General features: G+C 52.8%; 1 protein-coding gene across 1 annotated transcript; it reads right to left on the minus strand.

The window, feature by feature from the left end:
* Nucleotides 1–832: 832 nt before the first annotated feature.
* On the minus strand, nt 833–5,965 carry CCDC194 (coiled-coil domain containing 194). The gene is made up of 5 exons (XM_045492498.1): nt 4,807–5,965; nt 3,638–3,734; nt 3,099–3,231; nt 2,387–2,533; nt 833–2,172 (listed from the first exon to the last, which is right to left on the minus strand). Exons 1-5 carry the CDS (start codon nt 5,128–5,130, stop codon nt 2,160–2,162), a joined length of 714 nt encoding a protein of 237 aa, XP_045348454.1. The 5' UTR covers nt 5,131–5,965; the 3' UTR covers nt 833–2,159.
* Nucleotides 5,966–12,286: the final 6,321 nt, after the last annotated feature.

Raw genomic sequence — 12,286 nt, forward strand, 5'->3', positions numbered from 1 at the left:
ATTTTGTCCATCAATCTAATTTATTTATTTATTTATTTATTTATTTATTCATTTATTCATTCATTTATTTATTTATAAGTAGGCTCTGCACCCAACCTGGGGCTTGAACTCATAACCTGTAGATCAAGAGTGTGCTCTACAGACCGAGCCAGCCAGGTGCCCCTGGTCTGTAATTTTGTACCCATGTAAATATGGTTGTAGAAAAATTTCTAGAAGGGGAATTGATGGGTCAAAGGATGTATGCTACTTTTACTTTTTTGAGAGGTTCTAGAAAATTGCCCTTCCAAGTCGTTGTACCACTGGGCTGTTTCACTAGCACCATGTGGGATTACTTGTTTTTCCACAGCAGTGCCAGCACATGGTACTTTGCGATTTGCTCGTTTTCATTTTTGCCAGACTCATGGATAGAAAGTGGTACCACCTTGTCATTTCAATTTGCAATTCTTTTCTAGGAAAGAGGTTGGTCGCCTTTTTTTTTTTTTTTTTTGCATATTTCTATGAAATGACTGTCTATATTCTTTGCCCATTTTTCTACTGAGCTGTTTTTTGAAAAATTAATTGATAAGAGCTCTTTTTTTAATTTTTTTATTTAAAAAAAAATTTTTTTTTTCAACGTTTATTCATTTTTGGGACAGAGAGAGACAGAGCATGAACGGGGGAGGGGCAGAGAGAGAGGGAGACACAGAATCGGAAACAGGCTCCAGGCTCTGAGCCATCAGCCCAGAGCCTGACGCGGGGCTCGAACTCCCGGACAGGGAGATCGTGACCTGGCTGAAGTCGGACGCTTAACCGACTGCGCCACCCAGGCGCCCCTGATAAGAGCTCTTTACACAAGAAGGAAATTAGTTTATTCCTGGAGATAAGTAACTACATGAAACAGATCTAAGAAAGTTTCAGTTAGTTCTCTTGGGTTTTCTCTACATAAAACCATACTACCAGCAGGTAAAATTATGTTAAATTGCTTCCAAGGCTTTCCTGCCCAAAATGCCAACCTGAAACTAATCTTACAGAAACCCAAATTAGGACACCAGAAAATGACTGCCTTGGGCCTTTAAAAAACGCCAACGTCATCAAAGGCAAAGACATACTGAGAAATGTTCCAGATTAAAAGAGCTAGAAGACCTGACAAATACAATGTGTGAGCCAGGATATTCTTTTGTTATAAAGGACATTATGAGAACAGTTGGCAAAGTCTGATTAAAGTCTGTAGATTAGATAATGGTGTTTTATCCATGTCCACTTCCTGATGTTCATCATTGTACTGTGATTATGTGGGAGAATGTCCTTGTTTTTAGGAAATGCATACTCAACTGTTATGGGTAATGAGACATCGTTTCTGTGTGTTTTTCAGAAGAGGTTCAGAGAGAGGAAGAAGAATAAAGCAAAGGTGGTAACTAATGTTTGTGGAATCTGGATAAAGAATATCCAGGAATTCTTTGTACTAATCCTCCAGTTTTTCTGTAAGTCTGAAGGTATGTCGAATATAAGGTAAAAGACAAAATTAATGTGAAATTGCGCCATATGAAATTGTTGGTATTTCTATTATTTTTGACCTATGTAAACAGGGCTTACCTACGATCCAAACTGTAATTTCCCTACCACTCTCCTACTATCCATACCCCTTCTTTCTTTTTCTTCTCTAAGTGCGTTGGCTAGTACCTCCAGAACAATATGAAATACTCCACAGTGGTCATCCTCACGTTCGCCCTCATTTTGAGGCCTTTTCAGAACTTTTCTCGTTTGATCCATCACCATGGTAAATCTCATTAGCAGACTTCTGAATACTGAGCCATCCCTGCATCTCAGGTATAAGTCCCCTTCGTTGTGATGTATTTTTAAAATGTGGTACTTAATTCTCTTTTGCTAAAATTCCATTTGGGACTTCTGTACCCTCCTCATAGCTAGAGGGGTCTGTAGTTTTCCCATTGTGCCATCTTGGTCGGTCTGTGTTGTCAAGGATAGGCTGGCTCGCCAAACATGATTCTAATCACTCGATACACAGACAAGGTAAACTGAGGCCCAGAGAGGAGAAGTGACCCTTCCAGGTCACTCCTGAGCCAGGGCTGGACCCTAACTCTTCATGCCTGTGGGATGAAGCAACACTGTCATCAGAAGGGACTGAAGTCCCAAATCAGCACTATCTCATTGGGTCATGGGCCTTAGTTTCCCCATCTGTAAAAAAAAGCATTAGTTGGTTGGGGAGAGAGAGTCGAGTCTCCTTTCTGTAGATTCCGTTCAGAGTGGCTCCTGGGTCCAAAGCTGAGCGTTGATGGCTGTCGACTGGGCATCTCATCCAGCGTGGACACCTCTATATGGGTCCCAGCAGGGCCGCCACATTGTGTGCCCTCCTGGCCTCGGGCCCTCATCCTGCTAGGGGCCGACTCACCCTCGAGCGCGCCGCGCCGGCCGCCGGCAGCCCCCCGAAGTTCTTGGGCGAGAACGTGAGCGGGGGCTGGGTCGCGGTCGGGACCCGGAGCGGGATCGGGGGTGCGGCACTCTGCGCTGGGGGCCCATCTCGGCTTCCAGGGCTTTACTGACAGGAAGTGGGGAGGGGTCCATCAGCACCTGGATCCCCGCCCCCGAGACCCTCCCCCCAGTACTCTTCCATCTTTCCTGAGAACCCCACTCCCAAGAGATCCCCAGCTCCCCTAACCTTTCTCCACCCCCAGCCATTCCGGGGACCCCTCCCCAGGGCCTCCCATCCCCTTTTCCAGGAGCTCAGCCTCCAGAACCCTAGTCCTCTCCCTCGGTACTTCCTTTTACTTGCGTCTTTCTCTTCCGCTCCTCGCCCTTCCTCTATGCGCGCCCGACCCCAGGGACTCATGCCTCCGGAGTGCCGGCCCCAGCCTGGGGAGTCCAGCCCCCAGACAGCCTACATCCTTGACCACCCCTAGGTTCCAACTCCAGGATCCCGTCTTTGACCTTCTTGTCACGCAACACCCCAAGGCCCCGCCCACACGGCCAGGCTGCTGCTGCATCCCCGGGACCCTTCCCCTCCTTCCCCACCCGGCGACGCTGGGCCGAAAGAACGAAGTCTTGCGCAGCCATTGGCCAAGCGCCGCGCCCGTCCACCGCCCCCGGCCCCGCCCTTCACTCACGCGCGTTCGCGCAGCGCCGCCTCCCGGGCCGCGCAAGCTTCGCCCTCGGCCTCGGCCGCGCGTGCGCGCTGCTGTGCCTCGTCCAGCCGCCGCGCAGACTCCGTGGCCGCCGCCTCCCAGCGCGCCAGCGCTTCTGCGGGTCCAGGGAGCCCGGTCAGGTCCGAGACCTCGCTCCCGCCCGCCTAACGCCGGCGTTGGGAGTTTTTTACAGTCTGCATCCTATTTGCAGCCTTGCCTTATTTGAATTAAGTGTGTGCGTGGGTTGCATGACCTTTACGTGTCATTTGCAGAGCTTTTCATAGGCTTGTGTTGCTTTTGGGAGTCGTGTAAGTGGCGTTTGCGTATTTGGTTGCATTTGCGTTATGTTTCTGACATTTGCGTGGCCTTTGAGTGTGACGTGCATTTCCCTCGCAAGTTTTCGCGTTTATTTGCATGTCGTTTACATTACGTTTGCACTTGTGCATGTCATTCGCATAACTAAGGAACCTTTTAGGCCCCTCCCGCCCTTAGCCCTGGCCACCCCTTGCGCCCCAACACACCTGTGAGCGCCCCGTTCTCAGCCCCCATCTGGGTCCCCTGTGCCTTCGCCTCCTCGATCTCAGTCTTCAAGGTCATCAGTTGGGTCTGAAGCCGGCTCTGGGGAGTGGAGAGGAAGTAAGGAGGGGCGGGGTGCCAGGAGAGAAGTGAAGTCTCCCCTCTTTCTGGGGAGGACTGAACTGACCCTGGTGACTCCGTTCCCTGAGCATTACTTGCAATGCCCTTTGGGGCTCCTGTGGTTGTAAAACAGAAGTGGCCTGGGGTTCCGAGTGGTGACCGCTGCTCTGCCCGGGGCCCCCCGCCCCCCCACCTCAAGCCATGGAATGTGGAAACCGTTTAGCTCTGCGGTCCCGGTCCCAGCTACATCTAGACTCCCTGGGGTTTCAAACCAACACAAGCCAATCCGGTGGTTGACAATGACTGGGTTTCTGGAGTATGCTTCCTCACCTCTGTGAGATGTTCTGCGAAACAACTGGCCCGGCCTCCTCAGAACATCTTCCACTGAGGGGCAGAGCCAGAATTTGAACCCAGAGCAGGCTGCGCTTGACCTCGGCGGCTTGGGGCCCTTCCCTCAGGCAGGCAGGTAAAGGGTGGAGGTCTGTTTTGATTTCTAAAATTCACACCGCCCAGCCCCTGCTGGGCCTGGTACCCAGAGATCCACAGTAGCAAATGAAAGATTGGGACTTTGAGAATGGTTCTTTTGCAAGGCCCAGGGCTGGGAAGGGTTAAGAAAGAGTTTGTGAAGGGGTGGCTGGAGGAAAAGGGAGGACCTGGCCAGTACCTCCCCCAAGAGGCCAACTTTAGCCTCCTAATTACAGGTGACATGAATGTCCCTCTCTGGAAATAGGGCTGCTGGACACTGGCTGGGGGAGGTTGAGTGGGCACCCAGGGGGAGGGTTAGCACAGGGTCTCCCCAGGTGGACTCAGGGGTCTGGGGCTTCTAGCCACCACCATCTACTAGGCAAATGGCAGAGAATCATGGGGCCTCCTTGGTCAGCAGGGAGACTTAAGGGGGAACCAGTAGGATTTGGAAGGGATGACGGTGCCACTCTCGGTTGAAGAATTAGGGAGACGAATGCATGGGGTGGGGGTGGGGGGCAACCCTGGGGTTGTGTGTGCAGGCCCTCTCCCCCGATTCTGGATTCCCCAGTCTCCCACCCTGCCCGCCTACCTGGCGGCCCTCACAGGCCCTTAGTGCCTCCTCCAGCTCCCGACGGACACGGTTGGCCTGGTTCAGCTGTCTGGCCAGGGCCTCCTGGCGTTGGGTAGCCTCTGCCAGCTGGCGCCGCAGCTCCTCGACCTCTGGCGCCAGGTCCCTGGGGGGCGCCGTGGCGTTGGCACCTGCCTCCGGGCAGCGAGGTCCCCGGGAGGCCGAGGAGGCCAGATTCCAGGCCAGCAGGGCCCCGCCGGCTGCCGCGGCCGCCAGGAACACCGCAGCCCCGCACAGGGCTAGCACCCGCCAGGCGCGTCCCGGCTCTGGCCCCAGCTCGGCCATGCCTCCGTCCACAGCTCTGGCCCCAGACAGCCACGAGCATTTAATTGGCACCTTGGGGCGCCAGGGACACCCACGGCTCCGCCCTGCCCGGCCGTGGCTTCCCGAGTGCGTTGGGAGGGGCTGGACCCCCGCCAGGGGCCAGCCTAGGCTACCCGCGCCCAGGACCGGACTGGGGGTCCTGGGTTCCAGTTCTGCCTCCGCATCGCATGTGTCCAGCACAGCACATGCTGTCCTCTCATCCTCAGTCTCCCCCACTGAAGTGGGGGGGCTCTGACTCCTGCCCCATCGGGCTTAGTGGGAACCATGTGAGTCCATCCTCACAAAGCGCCCATTTGCATGCGGGGCCCACGGCAAGGGTGTTTTCGTGGAAAAACTGAGGCTGAAAGACGCGAGGCTACACGACCGACGGAGGTCTGCCTGGCTCAAGCTGCCACACTTTCTGGGACTGGCTGCGAGGGCCAGAGAGGGTGAGACGCTGGAGGGGATGGGTCCCAACTCCCAGCCCCTTCTCCACTAGGCAGCCAGGGGGCGATCTGACACTGTAAATCAGCTCCAGCCCCATTTACCTCCAGCCCAAGAACAAAGGAAAGGAAAGACAAACGAGTGGTTGGCTTATAGACATCACAGCCATGCAGGACAGGTGTCTCCTTCAGTTTGTGGGGAACTTAATAAACTGCAAGGAAAAGGCAGTCTTATCCATAGCCTAATCTCCAGAAGCCTATAGACTCCATTTCCTGGAGCCCTAAAATCACCCTCATCAAGACGTAAGGAGGGATTTAAGTGCTTGCCCCGGTGATGTGGGAAACTAAGGCAAATGAAAAATTAAATTCCCTTACTGCCTGTGGCCCATTGGCGAGTCCTTGAAACAGGCAGAGTGACCTTCCTCTAGGAGCTCAGCTGCCTCGATCATGATGACACTTTGCTGGGGGCAAAAGAGAATCTTGGCTTAACATTATCCTGACCCCCCAGGATCCTGTGAGTCTCCTTAAACATATAAAAATTCCTTTGCAAACCTCCTATATCCTTAGCCCCCAAGTCTATGCTGGCAATCATACTCCAAGCATACGGCCCTGATATACATCTGAAGGGTCTCACGACTGAAGTTTTAAACCGTAAATAAACGGCGTTTTCCTAACAACACCTAGAATGACTTCCACGTGCTTAAAGAGGGCTCCCAAGATACCACAGGCCTGGCTATTGTCAAGCCGAGGTTGTTTTTTCCTCTAGTAAGGCATTAACATGAAGACAGTAGGGAGTTCTGTAGAAATGTTTTACTCTGCCTGCCTCTAGTATGTCAATGGGCTGCAGGTTATAAGGAAACTGAATTTTATTTACCATTTCCTTCCTGCCTTTGTTCGCCACCTCGCTCCGGAGGGGAGGGTGGTGTTGGGGCTTGAGGAAACGGAGTCTACGGGTTTCTGGAGATTAGGCTGTTGATAAGATTGCCTGTTTCTTGTAATTTACTAAGACATCTGTAAACCGATGGGGACTCCCGCCCTGCAGGACTGAGATCTCTAGCAGTTAACCATCAGGCTTTCTCTTTCTCTTCGCTTTAAGGCAGCCAGGAGTACCTGATCCTTCCTCCTCATCACTAACTCAGGCCCCTTTCGACTGTCTCTGCTCTTCTTGTAAGTTTACATTTTAGGTGTTCGATTCCCAGCCGATGAGGGAGCATAAGGCACGCTGACACCCTGCAAACCGCCCCCCCCCCCCAACAATCCAGGGTGGGACACAGGTGACATTCCTCGGGCACCCCCAGTTGCCCAAGAACAAAGGAATGGGAAAGCCTGATGGTTAACTGCTAGAGATCACAGTCCTGCAGGACGGGAGTCCCCATCGGTTTATGGATGTCTTAGTGAATTACAAGAAAAAGGCAATCTTATCAACAGCCTAATCTCCAGAAACCCGTAGACTGTAGACTCCGTTTCCTGGAGCCCCAACACCACCCTCTCCTCCATAGTGAGGTGGGGAACAAAGGCAGGAAGGAAATGGTAAATAAAATTGAGTTTCCTTATAACCTGCAGCCCATTGACAAATACTCGAGGCAAATTCAGAGTGAAACATTTCTCCAGGAACTTCCTACTGTCTTAATGTTAATGCCTTACTAGAGGAAAAACAACCTCAGCCTGACAATAGCAAGGCCTCTGGTATCTTCAGAGTCCTCTTTGGGGGGCCCTGGGGAGCTCAGTCGGTTGGGCAGTCACCTCTTGGTTTCAGTTCAGCTCATGATCTCATAGCTCATGAGTTCAAGCCCCACATGGGGCTCTGCACTGACAGCTCAGAATAACCTGCTTGGGTTTCTCTCTCTCTCTCTCCAAATTAAAAAACAAAAAAGCCCTCGTTAGCCTGTGAAAGTCCTTTTAAAGGACTCTCTTTTGCCTTTACCTCCCCCCACTCCATAGTATATAATCAGTCACTCCTCACAACCCCAGTGCGGGCTCTTTCTGCCCGCGGGTCCTGTCCCTGTGCTTTAATGAGGTCACCTTTTTGCACCAAAGACGTCTTCAAGAGTTCTTTCTTGGCTGTTCAGCTCCGGACGCTCACCACTCCAAAAACCACATCACCTCCGCCACCGGACCGGGTGAGCTCCTAAAAGCAAAGCCCACGCGCGCGTCCTTATCACTGTCACTGCGAGGGCCTGGCACACAGTAGTTATGCAGTAAATGTGAAATGTGAGCTGAGTGGAGACTGTGAACTAGAAGCTCAGTGTCCTCCCTTCCCCGTTGCCCCCAGTCCACATGAAAGAAACCAGAGCCCAGAGAGGCCCGGTCGCAGGGCAGGGTCACACGGCAGCCGCTGACCACTGGGAGATTCCTGCTGGAGCCGGAACCCCACAGACTTGCAAGACTGACTTCTCAGGGCCCCGCTGAGTCACAGCCAGTGAGGGAAAAAAGGGGGGTATCAGGGAGTAAGAATTTCCTGCCCCCTTCTACATCTTTCTAGCCAGACTAAGAATCAAACTGACACGAGACAGAGTAACAAGAGAACATAAAGTTTAATTTCATACCTATGGGGAATCCACACAGACAGGGAAATTCCAAAGCCAGGCAAAATCAGGTATCTATGTCATTCTATGCCTTTTTTTTTTTTTTTTAAGTTTATTTATTTGAGAGAGAGAGGGAGAGCGGGGAGGTGGACAGAGAGAGAGAGAGAGAGTTTCCAGCCGGCTCCGCGCTGTCAGAACGGAGCCTGACTCTGGGCTCGAACTCGCGAACCCGTGAGATTACAACCTGAGCTGGGTTGGACCCTTAACTGACTGAGTTAAGACGCAATCAAGAGTTGGACTCTTAACTGACTGAGCCACCCTGGCGTCCCGGGTATAGAAGTCATTCTTTTTTTTTTTTTTTTTTTTTTTAACATTTATTTATTTTTGAGACAGAGAGAGACAAAGCATGAACAGGGGAGGGTCAGAGAGAGAGAGGGAGACACAGAATCTGAAACAGGCTCCAGGCTCTGAGCTGTCAGCACAGAGCCGGACGCGGGGCTCGAACTCACAGACCGCGAGATCATGACCTGAGCTGAAGTCGGCCGCTTTCCCGACTGAGCCACCCAGGTGCCCCTAGAAGTCATTCTAAACTGAAGAGAGGAGGAGGGTAGGGGTCTGGGACTTCAAAGGGAAGGAACACAAGTCACAGGAAGATGAAAAAGAGCGAACGTTTAGTAAACAAATACGTGCTGGGCTGCCGGGGTCCAACCCCAGCAGGTGCCCGGGTTCCCGAAGGACGAACGGAGTCGGCGAAAATAACAAATGGATGCAGACAACAGCAGCGTGTTAGACTGGCCGCTTTATTGTGGCGAACGTGGCATTAGGTTTGTTAGCGATTTCCTTGTAGCGCGCGTTCTCTGTTTCTCGGCGTGACCTAATTCTAGAAACGTCCCTTTGTGCAATCACCCGTTAAGGAACGTCATGATTATTTTCTTGTAACGTTCCCTCCTGCCCTTTGCTTACTGGTTGATTTCTTCATACTTCTTTCATTATGTATCTATGCTTATCTACGGTCTCTAAAGCATTCACTTCGCCGTTTTCACGAAAGGTCATCTAGCTCTCGACACTCAAAGGTCATTTAGCGCCTCAAATGGAGCGTTTACAAGGACATGACTTCTTGATTGTTCCTTTGAACCATCTGCGGTACAAGGAACCGAAGTATTCGAAGTATTCACTTTGGTCTGGGGTGCCGGGAGGGAGCCAAGAGGGCCCCGGGAACCCACGCCTTATGCGCTCCCAGAGAGACGACGTATACCTAGGAACTAATGAACCATTCTGTACCTCAACCCACCAGGTCCTTCTATCACCTGGAATGCCTCCTGGGGGCCACGTGGGCCTAGGGGTTGGAGTAACTTGTATCCACGGGTATTTTCCTTTGTCGCCGGAGTGGGGATTTCAAACCCATTTGTCCCCCTCCTCGGCTGGGAAATGTAGGAGGCTAGCCTTCCTTTAGGCAGAGGAGTCTTTATAGGGGGTGGCAAGGGCTGGATGTGGGGCGGCATAATTTCCCTGTGGAATCTTGTTTCTTTCCCCAATGGTTCTTTTCCCGGGGCGGGGGGCGTGTCGCGGGCAATTCCCCAACCGACAAATCCCCAGGTACTTTCATTGGTAGGGGGGGGCTGCCCTGACCAACGCTAAGGCCAAATTACATAAAAAGCGGGAGTACAAGAAGCTTCACTGTCCGTGGGCCGCCGTGCAGTCCCGATGCGTCCACCGATCCGTCCACTGCCCGGGGCCCTGCCATCAGGCTGGTTGGAGAGCTTGGCTTCCGGCACTGGGCCACTCAGAAACAATGGGACACAGAGGGTTTCGGGTCAAAGAGGCCTCGCTCAGTTCCTGTCTACCACATCTAGTGAACATCACATCTAGTATGATGTTTTCATCCGTGGTGATAGCTCTCTTCCTGGAGCGGGTCCTCTAAATTCTTTTTAGGCGGTTGCGGGGGGGGGGGGGGTGGGGAGGACAGAGCTTTTCCTGAATCTGCTGGGCTTTGATTGCTTTTTATTATTTGCTTATTTTTAAAGTCTCTTTATTTCTTTTGAGAGCGAGAGCGCAAGTGGGGGGGCAGAGAGAGAGAGAGAGAGAGAGAGAGGGAGAGAGAATCCCAAGCAGGCGCCCGCACTGTCAGTGCAGAGCCCAACGTGGGGCCCGGACTCACGAACCGTGAGATCATGGCCCGAGTCGAAGTTGGCCGCTTCACTGACTGAGCCACCTGGGCGCCCCTGATTGCTTTTTATTTTTTATTTTAGTTTCTTTTTTCAAGTAGGCTCTACGCCTGACGTGGGCCTCCAAATCACGAGCCCGCGGCCAAGAGTCGCGTGCTCTCCTGATGGAGCCAGCCAGGCGCCGCGTGATTGCTTTTTAACTCAAAATAGTCTTCCTGCCAAAGTGGCCCATCTTGACCCCTACAGGGGCGTCTTTAGGAGGGAGAGAAGTTTATACTCAGCCACGTATAGGGGCTTGGGAGGAGAAACGTTCTGAACAGGTTGAGTCCATCATGTTGGGCAAGCTTGTCCCCCTTTATCATCGAAACACAGCTCTGGGGGCGGGAGTTGAGGACAGAGGTGGGTGGGCCCGCAGGCCACCCTAATAGTCATTAAATTTTTGCAAGAGAATGCTGAGCCCATGTGAATGATGAAGTCTTTCTTTGTATATTTATAGATCATGCATTCTTTCCCAGAAAGAACAGAGCGCTTCTGCACCACCCTGGGCACCAAGGACCCAAACCCTCTAGCACCTTCCCTGCTCCCCTCCCCCCCCCCCCCCACCGGGCACCAAGGAACCAGGATCCCTTGCACAACCTCTGAGCACCACACTAGCAAGGTCTGTAGCTGGCACCATCGAGATGGCACATAATTAAGAATTGTCACAGGCCCCTGCACTCCCTTAACTGAGTAACTGTGTCCTCAATCCCTTTAAAAATCTCTGGGCCGGGCAGAAACCTCGGAGTTGGCTTTTGGACAAGAGTCGGCCTTCTCCCCAGGTGGCCGGCCTCCAGAACGAGACTCCTATTCCTTTCCAATCAAAACTTGTCTCTTGAATGTGAGCCCGTCCGGCGATGGGCTGCGGTAAGAGGTGGGGGGAGGCCCCGGGTCCCGCGAGAAGGGTTTGCTTTTGGGCATCGGGAGTTTCGATTGCTTGAGCAGCTGAGAAATCCCGAGCAAATCCAGGCACTTGTCATTTCACACGGGTGAAATGACTTGGTCATCATAAAGCAACCTCCTGAGCCCTCCTGCGAGCTGGGGACACAAGAGAGGAGGAAGACCAGAATCTCCGCTTCTAGAGCAGAGGTTCTCACAGGAAGGGAGTCTGCACCCCCATGGGGAACTTGGTAATGCCCGAAGGCAATCTGTGTCGTCGCCGCCCGGGGGTAGGGGCACAGGCATCTGGTGGATGGAGGCCAGGGGCATTGTTCAAGATCCCCTAGCACCACAGAGAACAATCCAGCTCAAAAGTCAGCGGTGCTGCTAGACACAAAGGTCCTGGCTCCTGTGCCAAGGGCGGGAAGCTGCCTGGACAAGGGTTGGGATTCCAGCAGAACTTGGAGAAAGGGAGGTAACAGAGGAGGAAGGCTTTGTAGAGCCTGCGAGGATCCCAGAAAGCAGATGAAGAGTCTATCGGGACAACAGCTCTCAATGTTGAAGAAGCAGAGGGACTCTCTGTAGGAGGGGTTCCCAGAGTGGGGCACTGCAGGATGAATAGGAGTTTGGGGCGGGGGCGAGCCTTGTGACAAAGACCTGGCGTGTGTGTGTGTCTGCAGATCTAGGTTTGAGTACCAGCCCCGAATTTCTGTGGGATGGGATTGGAAAGTACAAAAGGATGTCCCCCGTCACAGCCTTGGTTTCCTTACTGGGACACGCCTCGGAAGATCCAGTGAGGAAGTGAGAGTAGATAGGAGAGCACGAATAGATTGCCCCGCGCACAGCTGGTGAGGGTGTATACACAGTCCTTCAAGACAGTCCCACTGAGGAGGGCCAGGGAGGCGGTGGGATGCTGCCTGCCCAAACCCAAGGGGTTCCTGGGAACATTCTGGAGCAGCATGTGGTGTGGATGTCTGTGGGTGTCCACATTTGCCTGCAGGACAGGCCCCAGACGCAGTGGGGTGACACAATGGCACTCCAAGAACTTCAGAGCAATGTCTTTCTCCCCGGAAGGGGTGTTTACTTTTTA

The sequence above is a fragment of the Leopardus geoffroyi genome, chromosome A2, assembly GCF_018350155.1.
Source record: "Leopardus geoffroyi isolate Oge1 chromosome A2, O.geoffroyi_Oge1_pat1.0, whole genome shotgun sequence".
Lineage (NCBI taxonomy): Eukaryota > Metazoa > Chordata > Mammalia > Carnivora > Felidae > Leopardus > Leopardus geoffroyi.